Here is a 15795-nt window from a genome sequence, read left to right on the forward strand (position 1 = left end):
TACTAACCAAGCCCAATAGAGAAATTCCATTTAAAGTTACTGTAGACAATATAAAATATTTGGGAGTCTACCTGCCAAGACAAACCCAGGGCCTATATGAACACAATTACAAAACAATTCTCACACAAATAAAGTCAGATCTAATTAAATGGAATCACATCAGTTGCTCGTGGTTAGGCCGAGCTAATATAATAAAAATGACAATTTTACCTAAATTAATTTACTTATTCAGTGCCATACCAATCAAACTACCACAAAATTATTTTACAGAGCTGGATAAAGTAATAACAAACTTCATCTGGAAAAACAAATGAAAAGAAATGCTAGGGAAGGTGGCCTAGCCATACCACATATCAAACTGTACTATAAAGCAGCAGTCCTCAAAATTACCTGTTACTGGCTAAGAAACAGAGTGGTAGATCAGTGGAATGGGTTAGGTATACAAGATGCAGAAGTCACCAACTACAGCAATCTAATCTTAGATAAACCCAAAGAATCCAGCTTCTGAGTTAAGAATTCACTATTTCATAAAAACTGCTGGGAAAATTGGAAAATAGTACGGCAGAAACTGGGCATAGACCCATATTTACACCACATACCAAAATAAAGTCAAAACGGGTAGGTGATTTAGGAATAAAGGCTGATACCATAAGGAATTTGGGAGAGCAAGGAATAGTTTACCTGTAAGATTTATGGGAAAGGGAAGAATTCACAACCCAACAAGAGATAGAGAGCATTATAAAATGCAAAATGGATAATTTTGATTATGCTAAACTGAAAAGTTTTTGTATAAACAAAGTCAATGCAACAAAAATTAGGAGGGAAGCAGAAAATTGGAAGAAAATCTTTATAACCAATGTCTCTGATAAAGGCCTCATATCTAAAATATACAGGGAACTGAGCCAAATTTATAGGAATACAAGTCATTCCCCAATTGAGAAATGGTCAAAGGATACGAACAGGCACTTTTCAAAGGAAGAAATTAAAGATATCGATAGGCACATGAAAAAATGCTCTAAATCACTATTGATTAGAGAAATGCAAATCAAAACAACTCTTAGGTACCACATCTCTCCTGTCAGATTAGCTAACATGACAAAACAGGAAAATGATAAATGCTGGAGAGGGTGTGGGAAAACTGGAACACTATTACATTGTTGGTGGAGCAGTGAACTGATCCAGTGATCTTGGAGAGCAATTTGGAACTATACCCAAAGGGCTATAAAAATGTTCACACTCTTGGACCCAGCAATACCACTCGTAGGGCTATATCCCAAAGAGATCACACAAGTGGGAAAGGGACCTGTATGTACAAAAATATTTATAGCTGCTCTTGTTGTGGTGGCAAAGAATTGGAAATCAAGGGGATGCCCGTCAACTGGGGAATGGTTGAACAAGTTGTAGTATATGAATGTAATGGAATGCTATTGTGCTATAAGAAATAGGGAAGATATGGACTTCATAATAACCTGGAAAAACCTACATGATCTGATGCTGAGTGAGAGGAGCAGAATCAGGAGAACATCGTACACAACCACAGACATATTGATTCTGTGATGACTAACTTTGATAGACTTGGCTCCCTCAGCAATACAAGGCTCAACGACAGCTCCAAAGGACTCATGGAAAATGCTAGCTACATCCAGAGAAAGAACTGTGCAATCTAAATGCAGATAGAGGCAAACTATTTGCTCTCTTTTTTTGTTTTTTGGTTTTGCTTCTTCTCTCTCATGATTCATTCCACTGGTCATAAATCTTCTTTGCAACTTGACTGCTTAAATAAGTTTAATGCGAAGGTTTATGTAGAATCTATATTGGACTGCATGCCGTCTTGGTGGGGAGGAGAGAAGGGAGATGAGAGAAGGGAAGAAAATTTGAAACTCAAGAACATGTAAAACTAAATGCTGTAAACAAAAAATAAAAAATCTAATTAAAAAAAAACAATTAGACTCCATGGATGCTATAGCCACTCTAATTGAGGAAGCCTCTAAACTTCTAGCTGACCGGCCCCTAGAAGTTTTGACTCCCCATCAAGTTCACAGCACCCTAGAAGCAGAGAGCCTCCAGTGGCTAGCTAGCCACAGGCTCACCAAATATCAAATCGTGCTCTTAGATACCCCTGAACTAATTCTTCGAGCATGTTATACAGTCCTCAACACCTAATTCTTCGAGTGTGTTATACATTCCTGAACCCCGAAGCAATGCGGTACATAGAACAAGTGGTTAGGCAAGTTAGGTATGTAATAGTCATTCTCCACCACAACATAGAGGTCAAATCCCTGCCCCCCTGGGATCCCTGCCCATAAGGCAGGGTTAATAGCAACCACCAGTAGAGCTGTAGAGCTATGGGAAAATAGAAGAGTAAAAGTTTTTATCGACTCAAAATATGCTTTCCATGTTCTACATGCCCATGGAGCAATGTGGAAAGAAAGGGGATATCTGACAGCAAAAAATTCTTCTATCACACATGCCCTTTTCCTTTTATGTTTTGGCCTTGCCATAATCATCTTTAATTCCCTCCAGGGAAATTGTCCTTTCTCTATATTCCTTTTGTGCCTATTTGGTCTTTGTTTGCTTAACCTCCTTGCCAGGTTTGTCTCCTCCAGAGTCCAAGCCATCAACTTCCAGATAACAGCTCAAACTATGTACTCCCAGAACAGGACCCAGCAAGGCAGGGACAGAGATACACTCCTTGCCAGCAGGAAGCAGTTTCAGAAGCTTGCCCCAAAGGAATTTGGTTCTCATTTGTTTGAGGGGGGGAAATGATGGGTTTTAGACTCTGGGAGTTCCCTTGAACTCTCCCTTCAATCTTCCCACTAGATCTAGCCTTTGCCTGAGGCCATAAGCCTTCCATTATCTCTAGGCCCAAACCTCAGGTTACCTCCAGATTGCCTCTGGCTTCTTCCACCCTTGATCCCATCAAAATCCCATTCTCTTGGTTCCTGGAGCCTGACCTCTACTCACCCCAGTCCCATCAAGATCCTCCTTAGACTCCTCCTCAAGACCCTCCCTAAACCCTTCCTCTAGTCACCCCAGACTACTTGACTACCCATAGATCCCTCCCCCAAATTTTTTCTGTATATAAATCTCATCTTGCCTCCACAAAGGCGCTCAGATTCAATCTGGCCTGCTGGCATTAGCATCATAAATGCTCAGTCTCCCGGAGAGTCTACTCATTATCGAATTTTTAAAAAATTTTGTTTTTCTTTGGCTAAAAAAAAAAACAACACAGTTAGGGATGTGAACAGGCTGAAGGTCCCCTAATTTCCAATCCAGTACTCTTTCTACTATACCTCTTTGGAGTCTCCTAAATGTATGTGAGAAACAATAGGTTATATATCAAAATGGGCCAAAATAATACAGAAACTTTATAGAGAAACTTGGACTTAAATTGGGCTTTAAGTATGAAAATTTGGATAGGCTGAGAGAAAGGAAAAGACATTTCCCAACAAGGGGAAAAAACCATACAAACTTGAGGAAAGGATAAGCCTGTTTCACATATAGCAAGGAAACTGCCTTGAAAAAAAAACCAAAAGTTCATGATGGAGAAGAATGGAAGATGAAAGTAATTTGAAGGGAATTTAATTCCAAGATGAAATCTGAAGAGTATCAATCTATTTACATAAGCAATTCATTCATTCAACAAACAAAATCATATCATGTGTATAACCCACCACTTTTAGTAGTCAGAGGCTGACACAAATGTCCTAGTCCTTATAGAATATGCAGATATAATAAGGGAGATAAGATAGACAAGTAAGTATAAGACAAAGAGAAAATGTAAGAAATGGAGTAAAGTTTCATGAAAATTGAAAAAAGGTAAGATTTTTTCTGACTAGGATAGAGGATAATGAAGATGATAATTATTAAAACTAATCTTTGAATACTTTTTAAGAGTTAAGAGAAAGAAACAGTAGGAAGAAGGTAAGAAAAGAAACTGAGATGATGAAAAAAATTTACTATGCATCAAATGAACACAAAAAAGCAGGAATTGCAATAATATTCTATGATAAAGCAAAAACAAATATTCAAAAAATAAAAAGGGAAAAACAAGCAAACTACATATATATAAATTTATAAAGGAAACATTAACTGAGCTACAAGACATAGATAACAACACAATACCAACAAGATACTCAAATCACTCATTGAATAAGTCTAACAGAAAGATAAACAAAAGGGAAAATCTAGAACAAATACCTGAAGAACCCCCAGGCTGTCTTGGGAGAAGTGGGGAGGGAATGGAGAGGAAGAAAATTTAAAACTCAAAAACTTGTGGAATTGAGTGTGGTACTCTAAAAATAAAAAAAAAATATATTTTAAAAAAATCTTTAAAAAAAGAAAGATCTATATGAACTAATTGATGTACAGTGAAGTAACCCCATCAAAAGTGAATGTAAAAAAATTGCAAAGATCAAGCAAGACTGGAATGCAAAGATGAGAGGACAGCACCCAACTCCCTTCTTCCTGGAGGCAGGAAGTTCACGTTCACAGGTGTTATAACCTCCATGTTTTCAGCCTTTTTCAACATACTGATCAGTAACAAGATTTTTTTCTCCCTAAATACATACATACACACACGTAGGATGGAGAGGAATACTTGGGATAACTGAGATGATGAAAAAAATAGAAATCACTAATAAAACTTATTTTAATAAACTTATAAGTTCACCCTTATTAGTCTTCAAGTAAAAGGTTGAACAACAGTATATCTAGTAGATTATAGAGGGGATTCCCTCTTCAGGTCCTTTCCAACTCTTGAGATACTAATTTCTGGTAAGAGTAATTAGCTTCATCAACAAAGACATTTCTTCATCTCTTTTTTCCCTTCTGGTACACAGAAAATAATAGACTTCATCTCACTGAAGATCTTCACACAAAAGATGAAAACTTGCTGGTGATGGTAAAAGCACAAATTTTTGTTCAGGTGTGGTGACCAAATAGTAAAAATCCAATAAATGCTGGTTTCATTTAACTTTCTATCTGAGCACAGGGGGAAAAAAGTAGTGAATAAATAATGCCTGCTGTCCAGACTTTGTTGTTGTTGTCCTTCATTCATTTCAGTCATGTCTCACTTTCCATAACCCCATTTGGGGTTTTCTTGGCAAAGATACTAGAGCACGTTGCCATTTTCTTCTCCAGATCCTTTTACAGATGAGGAAACTGAGGCAAACAAGGTTTGAGTGAATTGCCCAGGCTATTAAGTCTTCCTGACTTCAGGTCCAGCACTCCATCCACTGCACAATCTAGCCGCCCTGTTGTCCAGACACAGCGTGTAACAACAACCCACAGTGCTGGTCCATCTATACATACATCTCAGACAAACCCCATGGATGGACAATGAAATGAACCCAAAAGTGAATAAAGAAGAGAGTGAGCATAACTTCTTTTAGGAAACTGGGCAACACTTCTAAGAAAACACACGTTTTCCCTGAAACTAAGATCCATCTTTTTTAATATCAAAATTGTTCCACAGTACTGGAAGGATTCTGTTTGAAAGTCATCCAAAGGGCAATGGAGAAGTGTACAACAGACACAAGTAGGCTATAAGTATTAACAATGAAGAACTTGTGGGAGAAGCATCAAAGATACAATCAAAGAAATATGTGACCAGAAAAAGACGTGTTAATCACAGTGGGTGCAAGTTTAAATGGACAGTCCACACCAGGGGTGGGGAACCTGCAACCTCGAGGCCACAAGTGACCCTCCAGGTCCTCAAATGTGGCCCTTTGACTGAATCCAAACTTGACAAAACAGATCTCTTTAATAAAAAGAAGCTTGGATTCAGTCAAATGTCTGTACTCGAGGACCTAAAGAGCCACCTGTGGCCTTGAGGCTGCAGGTTCCCCACTCCTGGTCTACACTAATTTCCCTGGCATTTGTACAATGTCAAGAGATCTCAATAAATGCCCCTACCATACTGAATGGATTCCCCGTGGAGGATTTATGGGAGGACATGGACAAGACAAATTTGGTGACACAGTGGATAGAGTTCCTGGCCTGGAGTCAGTAAGACACTTACTAGCTATGTGACGTTGGGCAAGTCACTTGACCCTGTTTGCTTCAGTTTCCTCATCTGTAAAATGAGCTGGAGAAGAAAATGGCAAACCACTTCAGTATATCTGCCAAGTAAATCATAAATGGGGTCATGGAGAGTCAGACATGACTGAAATGACTGAAGGACAACAACAACAAAGTCTGGACAATAGCCATTATTTATTCGCTAGTTTTTTTTCCCCCTGTGCTCAGAAAGTTAAATGAAACCAGCATTTATTGGATTTCCTTTTTACTAACTGGTACAATTGGACACGACTGAAAATACCTCAACAGATAAGAAACACAATGAGAATTCCCAGATGAGCTACTACCTGGTACTACTCAAAGAAGTACCAGCATCACTGAGATCATGGATGTATTTTTTAAAGGAAGAGTAATCTCCTGGTAATTTAAGTAGACTCATTAAAGTATTTTGTGCTTCCTTCTAGAGTGGTGATGACATCATTGGGAAAGTTCAGTTTCAAGTAAAATTTTAGTTCTAGATACTTCTTTTGCTAGGTTTCTGTCATGTTTTCTATGTTTTACTATCAAGCATGTGATTATGAGTCCTTGGGTTATCAAATGTTACCTCTTCTAACCTTGTCAACAAAACGCCATTACTGTGGGGCATAAGGATGGGTCATGTGAGAATACACTGAAGAATCACTGATTTATCAAAAAACTAAAGTTGCTATTTGATCATTTTAGCATCAAATTTTAAACCTAGAAGGGATCTTGGAGATTATCCAGCTTTCACAATTAAGAATTTAACTTAATGAAAGTCACACGGCTAGTTGGTAGCTGAAATAGGCCTATCACCCAAGCCTCCTTAGTCCAAAGTTCTTTCTGCTACATACCACATTGCCTCCTTACTCATTAAAGCAAATACCACTTTTAAAGCTTTCACTATGGTGTACATAAATTAATGGCTCACACTGGCATTTCAGTTAACAATTCTCTACAGGCAAATAGTATCTCCATAGTTACCAATCAATTCAGTAATACAGGAAGAAACAAAACCAATGAATAAAAGACTTCAGACTTCTTATCCCCTGTTCCTATCAAATAACTATAAGCCCTTCTCCAACTTCAACAATATTGTATTCCTTGGCAGGGTGACTTACTTTCTCCAATAGTTGTTACTTAAGATATAATCTTCGCTTAGTAATTAATCTAACCATTAATAAAAACCACAAAGACCTAGCATTTTGATTTCACTTTTGCAACATATTACATTTTTATGATTCCTTCTCTCCTGACACTGACTCTACTCTAGTTCAGGTCTTAATTACCTCAAAGCTGGACTACTATAGGAGCCCTAATGGTGAGTCTATCTGCCTCAAATCTTCCTCCACTCCAAGCCAGCCTCCATTCAGCCACTAAAGTAATTTTCCTCAAGCAAAGCTCTAACCAAGTCATGTTTACTCAACGAACTCCAATTACCTCTAGGATCTACTATAAAATACTCTGTTTAGCCTTTAAAGTCTTTTATAAACTAGCTCCCACCTCCCTTTCCAGTCCTTTTATACCTACTCACCAACATTCACTCTTGGATCCAATGACACTGACCTCCTTGTTACTCGACAAACAAGATGCTCCCATCTCTCTGCTCTGGGCATTTTCTCACCCTGGTCCCCATGTGTAGAATGCTCTTTCTCCTACATTCTGCCTACTGACTTCCCTGGCTCCCTTTGAAGTCCCAAATAAAATCTCGTCTTTTACTGGAAGCTTTCCCCACCCCCTCTAACTTCTAGTGTCTTGCCTCTGTTAATTATTTTCATAGCTTATTTTCTATGTTTCTTTGCATGTGATCTCTCCTCTTCAACCTTAGATTATAAGTTTCTTGAGGGCAGGAACTGTCTTTCGAATCTTTCTACAACTCCAGTGTCTAGCACAGTGCCTAGCATAAATGTTTATTAATTGATACTATTTACATGTGTCTGTGTAGAGGTAACAGACATATAAAAACCATACATATTTACTTCAAAGACACCTTTTGAACCTGAGACAGACATTACTGACCCCCCCCCCACAAAGATTCTTCACATTCAACAGCCACTCCAGTTAATATCTCATAAATATATACAAATCCTCTCCAGCAAATTACAGAGATATCTTATGATTTCCAATATGACCTTAAATACCAAAACTTTCCCAAATCTTTATCAATCTAAGAGACAAAGACGAAATCAAAAAATAGGAAAAGGAAAGAAAGACCTTTCTCTGTCAATTCAACACCACATACCCAAATGTACCTAAATACAGAGGTATGCCCAGGTCACATTTATTTAGGATTTGGCCAATGTTCCTTTAAATCTCAAACTCCTACCACAATCAAAATACTATCCCTGCTTACAAAAATTTAATTTGCATGCAAATTTTCAGGAACTTGAATGCTTTAAAAATGATTTTATCTTTTAAATCACAAATCATATTAATATTGAATTTTAAAGTTTATAAAGTTGTTGCCTCCTAACAACTTTTCAAGACAGGAAGACTAAGTACCTTTATATCCATTTTACCAAGTGAGAATCAAAGATATTAAGCTATGCAGGCACAAAGCTTTTAAGTGTCAGAGCAAAAACTTGAACCTGGGTACAGGGCTCTTGGCACTGTATCACACTGCCTCTTCTAAAAAAAAAAGGCATCAAGGTATAGTATAATTGATAATAAACTAGGAATGTATGACCAAAGGATATTGTTTCTCTATCTTGGTCTAATAAAGTGAATTATATCAAAAGATATGCAACTACGTTTCAAAAAATATTTCTTGAATGATTAACTGTACTGGGAAAAATATAGACCCATGAAAATGACTACAAAAGAATTTATGAGATTAGGTGGTTTAAATTCTTTTTTTTTGTTCTGTTAATCTGGGCATTTTATACTTTTAAAAACATTCATCCACCATTTCATTTAAGTTGGTTTTATTGGCATATAGTTGGTTAAAATAACTTCTAATAATTTCTTATTTACCATGAATTTTTTTCATTTTTGATACTGATAATCTACTTTTCCTCTTTTTTAAAATCAAATTTGCTAATGGTCTATTTTATTGTTTTGTTTAAAAAAAAACAGTTCCTAGTCTTATTTTTTATTATTATTATTATTTGCTTTCAATTTTTTTATATTTTTCAGAATTTCTATTTTAGCTTTTAACTGGAAAAATTATTTTGAGTGTTTTCTAAATTCACTAGTATGTTTACTTAGATAAATTTCATCTAACTCTTAATTGGTTCTGAAACAGCCTTAAAGGAAAGTTAGCTCCACAGCAACAATGTTCATGCTCACCCAACAGGCAACACAATGCCACCAAAGTGACATTAAGCAACTTGGTGAAATGGAGTCTTTGAGTTAGGAAGACCTACCATAAATTCAAGTCCCATAGCTGACACATACTACTAACAGCAGTGTTACTAATGACAAGTCACTTCTCATGACCCCAGGCAACTAAGACAACAAGTTACAGAGAAGTTAAAATCAGTAGCAAATACCTAAGGCAAAAAAGGCAGACTGATAGTCAAGGGACTCCATTAAATTTAGGACCAATTTTCATCTTGGGAGATTAGCTACTGGCTTTTACAAGTAGTAGTGTTGGGCTTAATCATAAAATTAAAATAACTACAATAAAATGATAGTAATCAGGGAAATAGAGCATTCATTTTATTGTTGTTCAGTTTAGTCGTGACCAAATCTTCATGACCTGGAATGGTTTGCCATTTCCTTCTCCTCTAAAGATAAGGAACTGAGGCAAACAGGGTTGAATGACTTGTCCAGGGTTACACAACTACTAAGTGTCTCAGGCCACATTTGAACTCATAGAGATGGGTCTTACTAACTCCAGGCCCAGTACTCTATCCACTGCACCACCTAGCTGCCCTAGACAGTACTCAAACTACCTAGCAAAATAATGATTATCTTCCACAGTATAAAATCTAATGTACTTCCAAAACAAATAATGGCATATGAAAGATAAGTTCATCTTGTGATAATAAATGTCATAGTCATAGTAAATTTTATCATGTCCTGGCATTATCTTTTTATATGTGCAAAAGGGTCAATATTCATGCTAAAAATAATTATACTTGCTGGTATCCACAGCCACTAGTCTTTGACGACTTAAGCCTTAATACTTATAGTAGCATACTGTCACTCTCCTGGGATCTTGTACAATGACAAACTGATGAAAGGCCAGCAACAGTATTCACATATAGCATACAGAGAAACCCTAGTACTGAAAACAAGGGGAATCTACATGTTGGCTGGTGGGGAAAAAAACAATACATTTTGTGTTTTTTATACATGTATATATATATATATATATATATATACACACACATATATACATTCTAGACAAATGACCTATAAATTAGAGATATTATAGGAATATGAATTAAATCTTAAAAACTTATTTATATTTATTCATTCACAAGTCAGAGGCTCCCCAAAAATGAGAGGAATAAAAGGACTAAAACAATTTCCAGGGGTTTTGGAATTTCAATACACTAACTTTTGATTTGGTAATATGCCTGGTCCTCCTAAATGCACCATCATGTGGCATGTTTTGTTTTGTGCTTGATGTATTTTTTTAATTAAATGAAATTAAAATTAATTGTTTTGAGAATTTCTGGATTCCCAGTGAGATCACTAAAGAAACCCCAGAGTACTAGAGAAGGAAATAAAATAAGTAAGCACTTAAGCCCTACTACATACCAGGCATTGTGTTAAGATCTGACTTGAAGAAAGTCAAAGTAGTCAAGACCAGACCTGCAGAAATGTAATGGATGATTAATGATAGCTGGGTTGACAGAAAAGTTGATGCTTTTTTGATCCAGGTTTTGCTTGGTCATAGAGGAATTTAAGATTATTTTCCAAGTTTAGGGAGAGAGAGAAAATTTGGAACTCAAATGCTTGTGGAACTGAGTGTTGTAAACTAAAAATAAAATTAAAAGAAAATAAAATGTTCTTCATAATTCAAAAAGGTTAGGGCTGAGTTGTGTATGATGTGGTAATTCTCAAAAACAAAACTGGGTATCTTTCTTATATAACAAGAGGGTAGCAAGCATTTGTCTTCATTTGCAACTTGATTTCTGACATTTTTATATTGCTTATACAGTCAACAAATTCCAATCTGCATTAGTTACAGTTGAATACATCTTTACATACTTCCCAACTAGACTATAAACTCCTTCAAAGCCAAGGTACTGATCTACTTTTTTTTAACCTTCCTCAATACCTAAAATAAGGAGACATATACATTGTTGTTCATCCTTCCTTTTCAAAGAGAACCAATAATATCTTGGCTTGCACAAGAATTGGATTTAAGTGACCCAGAGATACACAACATTGTTAGCTTCATTCTTCCCCGGAGTCATCAAACTTCAGGGGCAGGACAAAAGCGAAAATAACCAACAATGGCCCCAGATCCAGCGGATGACCTTGGCATCTTTAATGTCCGACCGAGCTCTGCTGCCTTCATGGACACTGGAAGAAATTGTTCTCATCTGCCCATTCTACCCAGGAAGTCTTCTCATGCTTGGGGCAGATACTCCCCTAACTCACCAATGAGGACTGTAGTTTACCCTCAACTTTGAGCATGACCTATGCAAAAGCTACAGCTTCTAGGAGCCACAGTAAGAGTAGGGTAACTGGTGGACAACAAACGTGGATGAGCAGCCCTGAAAAGCACTTGGCAAGCTCCCACACCAGAGGTGCTAGTCCTTCCTCAATACCTCATAAAAGGACTGGAAAGATTAAAAGCCTTAGTAGGAACCACATCACTCCATTCAAGTATAGCACCTGAGAGGCTTTCATATATTAAAAGAAATATAGATTTACATATAAATCTATACAGATTTCAGTTTATTTAAAAAAAAACTTAAAAAAAAACTTTAGAATAGTAATTCTCTCCTAAAGTGGAATAGGGAGGGTTAAGGAAAGGCAATGGATTTCTTCTACCCTCTCCTCCCCTTGAGATTTTCAAAAGGTCAGGTAACCATTTGTTGAGGAAATTATACTAGGGGATTCTTGGTTAGGAAGTAGCTGGGACTGGATGGAAAAATTGGTTGATTTTTTTGAAGTCTCAAAAAATGTTCTATGCTTTTATTTTAATCTGTGCTTACTTTATTTTTCTATATTCAGATATAAAGCCCGTCTATGATACACAGACTCTATGATCCTCATATATTGAAGCAAATCCCAGTCCAGAGTTTTCAATCCCCGAAGCCAGTACTGAAATGATTAAGGTGCTTTCCCTTATTACCAGCACCAGAATTTACTGGATAGTTAACAGTTATACACTGGAAGAATAAAATTTCAATTATTTTTTTCCATATGATGCCAAAATTATGTTAACAAGTTAAACCCCCACCCCACACAAACGGATTGCTCATCTGCAATTATGAAAATAATTTCCTTAACTAGAAGGAAATAATGTGCTTATTTAACAAAATGTCAAAAGGGGGTGGGAGTGCTGCTTCTGATATTTGTCCAGCAAATTTCAACACTCTATTAGACTTAATTTTTTTTTGGTCTGGTATTTTGTTGTAAGACGTTGATAGGTTCGGCTATCTGCTAGAGACTCCACTCTCCTCAATATACCCCGCCTGTTACTCTTACATTTGTTGGACTTTACTGTACAAAATACCAAACGTTCTTGAAACTTCAAAATTAACATTTTAACATTTATCTTTGTTTACCATGAAAACATTCTTGTAAACCTAAGACTTAAAAATAAATCGTGGGTTAAAGAAAAATCATGTTAGAGAAACCTTTTTCCAAATTTAGTGCTTCTATACAGAAAACTATTTCTACTAACAAGGGGAACAAGAACTGACATTTATATAGCCTCAAGGTTTACAAAATGAAGTTTTTAAAAAAAGAGTCAAGTAGGTTAGGGAGAAATCAACATATATTGTCATTCTAAACAAACTACCACATCACCGACACAACACGTTTCGGAAAGCTTACACCAAACTAAAATAAAACAAAATCTGAGGAGCTCTACAGAAGGACCTAACTAACCTAGGCATTACCATAAAGTGAGGTAGGTACACACCCCTTTCCAACGGGACACAGGTAACACCCGGCCAGAAAAGAAGGACAAGAAGCATCTTGGGCTCAAGTGGAGGTGAGGGGTACGAGAGGGAATGGGTAGAAAGGATTAAATCCCGTGGCATTATTCCTAACCGGATTTGAGAAGGAGCCGTGGGGGGTGGAGGGGTAGGGTTACTAACCTAAGGGAAAGAAATAACAGGAAACTCCGAGGTAGCGGGGATGGGGGGGAGGAGCGGGTATTATTTATCCGACTGCTTCAGTTAAGTGTTAAGTTTGTGTTTCTCTACAACAAACCATGGGGGGAGGGGAGCTTCAGGCGAATCCGCTTCCCAGATGTTAAGAGGGGGGGAGGGGGAAAATTACAACTCGGATAGGAAAAACCACGGAGTTTATCTCCCGAGTGACAGGATGGCAAGGGGATGGTAATCGGGGCCCGGGGACCAGGCAAAGACGGTTCGGTCATCTCCAGCCGGAGACAGGAGAGCAGGAAGATTGGGCCCGATGGGGTCCCCGCCGCCCGGGGGGATGGGCGTTACCTGCAGGGTCACCTCCTGGGGGTCCCAGTGCGGCCGCAGGTGTCGAAGGAGGCTTAGGGCCCCCTCCCGGCAGCGCTGTTCCTCCTGCTCCTGCACGGTGACGTTCAGCTTCGGGACCTCCGGGGACCCGGGGGGAACGTGGATGTAGTTAGCCATGGCCCAGGCGGCAGCGGAGACGACCACGACGACTACGGCAACCGCGACGAGGGCAGCGGGGGCCGACAGGCTGAAGCCGGGCGACGCTCTGGGCTGAGGAGGGTGGCGGACCGAGGGCGCGAGGGGGGCGGGTGAGCGGTCGGAGGGCAGCGGTTGGAACCTGCTGGGGAGGGGGGCAATGATGGGGGGGAGGGAGGGTCTCGGCTACAGCTGGAACGAGCAGGGGCGGGTAGCTCACAGGGAAAATTCCACTTCGCTGCGCTCTACTGCCGGCGGCCCCGGTGCATGCCGGGACTGGCCTGACTCTTGCGTCACGGGAGGGGGTGGGGCACGCGCCTGACGTCACAAGCAGAGGCCTCGGTCGGGCTCCCGGCTGAGGCTGAATCTGGTCCCGGAGCCAGGTGAGGCTCGTAATCAGGAGCAGGGTCGTGGGTGCCTGCGCTACCGTTAACCCCCATTTTGGTTGGACTTCCGCCTTGGGGGAGCGGCCCAAGACTGTGGGCGGAGCTGCCGAGGCTCCTTAGCTTTAGAGGCCCTTTTAGGCAAAGGGTCTGTAAACCCATAGAGGTAAGAAGCCGCGATCTTGCCCCCGGAGGTGTCCCATTGGAATGTCAGAGCTGAAGGCCGGGAATGTGCAGGTGAATGGTTTAACTGTCGGCTCTCTGAAAAAGAAATGTACGTGCCACACACACTCTTAAGTTTAATCGTCATCAATTGACATTGTCTTCATCATTTTCTTAGTCTATAGTCAACAAAACAATAACTCAAGCTCTGATAAGTAAATAGGGTTTCCATTTTCTGAGCTGCTCACTTTGAAAATTTGACAACGTTGGATCGAGCCGGCTCCAGCACCACTGTGAAAAGGAACAGTAATCCTTAATTATCTAACTCAAGCCCCCTAAATTTACACGTGAGGCAAGAAGTCCAGGGAGCGAAATCATTTGTCCAAGGTCACCCCTTTGTTAAGTACCAAGAAATGCTCAACATAACATCTTCGTCTATAAAATAAGATCGTTGGACTAAAGATCAAAGGTCCCTTCCATTTCTCAAATTCAGTGTTTCTGCGCAGGTGCAAGAGTCTGCTGACTCCCAATCTAGCGCTCTCACCTTTGCACCACACTGCCTTCCATGACTCATTTTATTTGTCTTATCCACAAAACAACTCTGTGTCAAGGAAGACTAAAGTGATTATATTTTCATCCGTGCTCCAAGAATAGTGCTGCTAGGTTGTAAACTTGAGGTGGATATAATGGTGGGGGGGGAGGGGAGGGGAGGGAAAGTACTGGTCCTGGTTGGAGTCTTGGTGTTTATTTACTAGCTATTTCCTTAGGCAGTCAATCAACAAGCATTTATTAAGTGTCTCCTCAGTACCAAGCCACTAAACTAAGCTCTGGGGATACAAAGATAAAAATGAAACACTCCCTGCCCTCAATGAGATTCTATTCTAATGGGGAAGCAGACAGAAGGGACATACTTCATCTAGGCAATATGCAGACTATATAGCAAAATGAAGAGCTGGTAGTTTGGGGGTAGAGGGCATAAGTAATGAAAGGGATAAGCAAAGGATGCCTCCTGTAGGAGCTGGGTTTTGAAGGAAACCAAAGATTCCAGGAAGTGAAGGTGAGGAAAGAGAACATTTTGGGCACAGGGGGACAGCCAGTTCAAAGGTACAGAGACTAAAGGTGGAGAGTCATATGTGAGAGTATGTTTGAATTGTGAAGTGTCGTAGAAGGGAGTAATGCATTAAGACTGGAAAAATAGGAAGGGCTAGGTTGTAAAGGACCTGAGTTTATATTTGATCCTAGAGGTAATAGGAAGCCACCGAAGTTTATTTCAAGTCAAGTCGACAAGCATTTATTAAATGTCTACTATGTGCCAGGAACTGTGTTAAGGACTAGGAGTAAAAGAAAGGCAAAAAGTAGTCCCAGGTGTTTAGTCCCAGAAACAAAAATCAAACTAAAACAAAGGAGGAGCTCACAGTCTAATGGGGAACATAGCAGTGCAAAAACAA

At 39.1% G+C, this 15795-nt stretch overlaps 1 protein-coding gene across 1 annotated transcript in view; it reads right to left on the reverse strand.

The window, feature by feature from the left end:
* The window catches only part of ETNK1 (ethanolamine kinase 1), a 71083-nt gene extending 57003 nt beyond the window's left edge, over positions 1–14080 (reverse strand). Inside the window, exon 1 of the mRNA XM_036758495.1 lies at positions 13629–14080. Coding sequence (XP_036614390.1) covers positions 13629–13784 — 156 coding nt within the window. The 5' untranslated portion in view covers positions 13785–14080. The remainder of the gene's footprint in view (positions 1–13628) is intronic.
* Between the last annotated feature and the right edge of the window lie 1715 nt (positions 14081–15795).

Source organism: Trichosurus vulpecula, chromosome 5 (assembly GCF_011100635.1).
Source record: "Trichosurus vulpecula isolate mTriVul1 chromosome 5, mTriVul1.pri, whole genome shotgun sequence".
NCBI lineage: Eukaryota > Metazoa > Chordata > Mammalia > Diprotodontia > Phalangeridae > Trichosurus > Trichosurus vulpecula.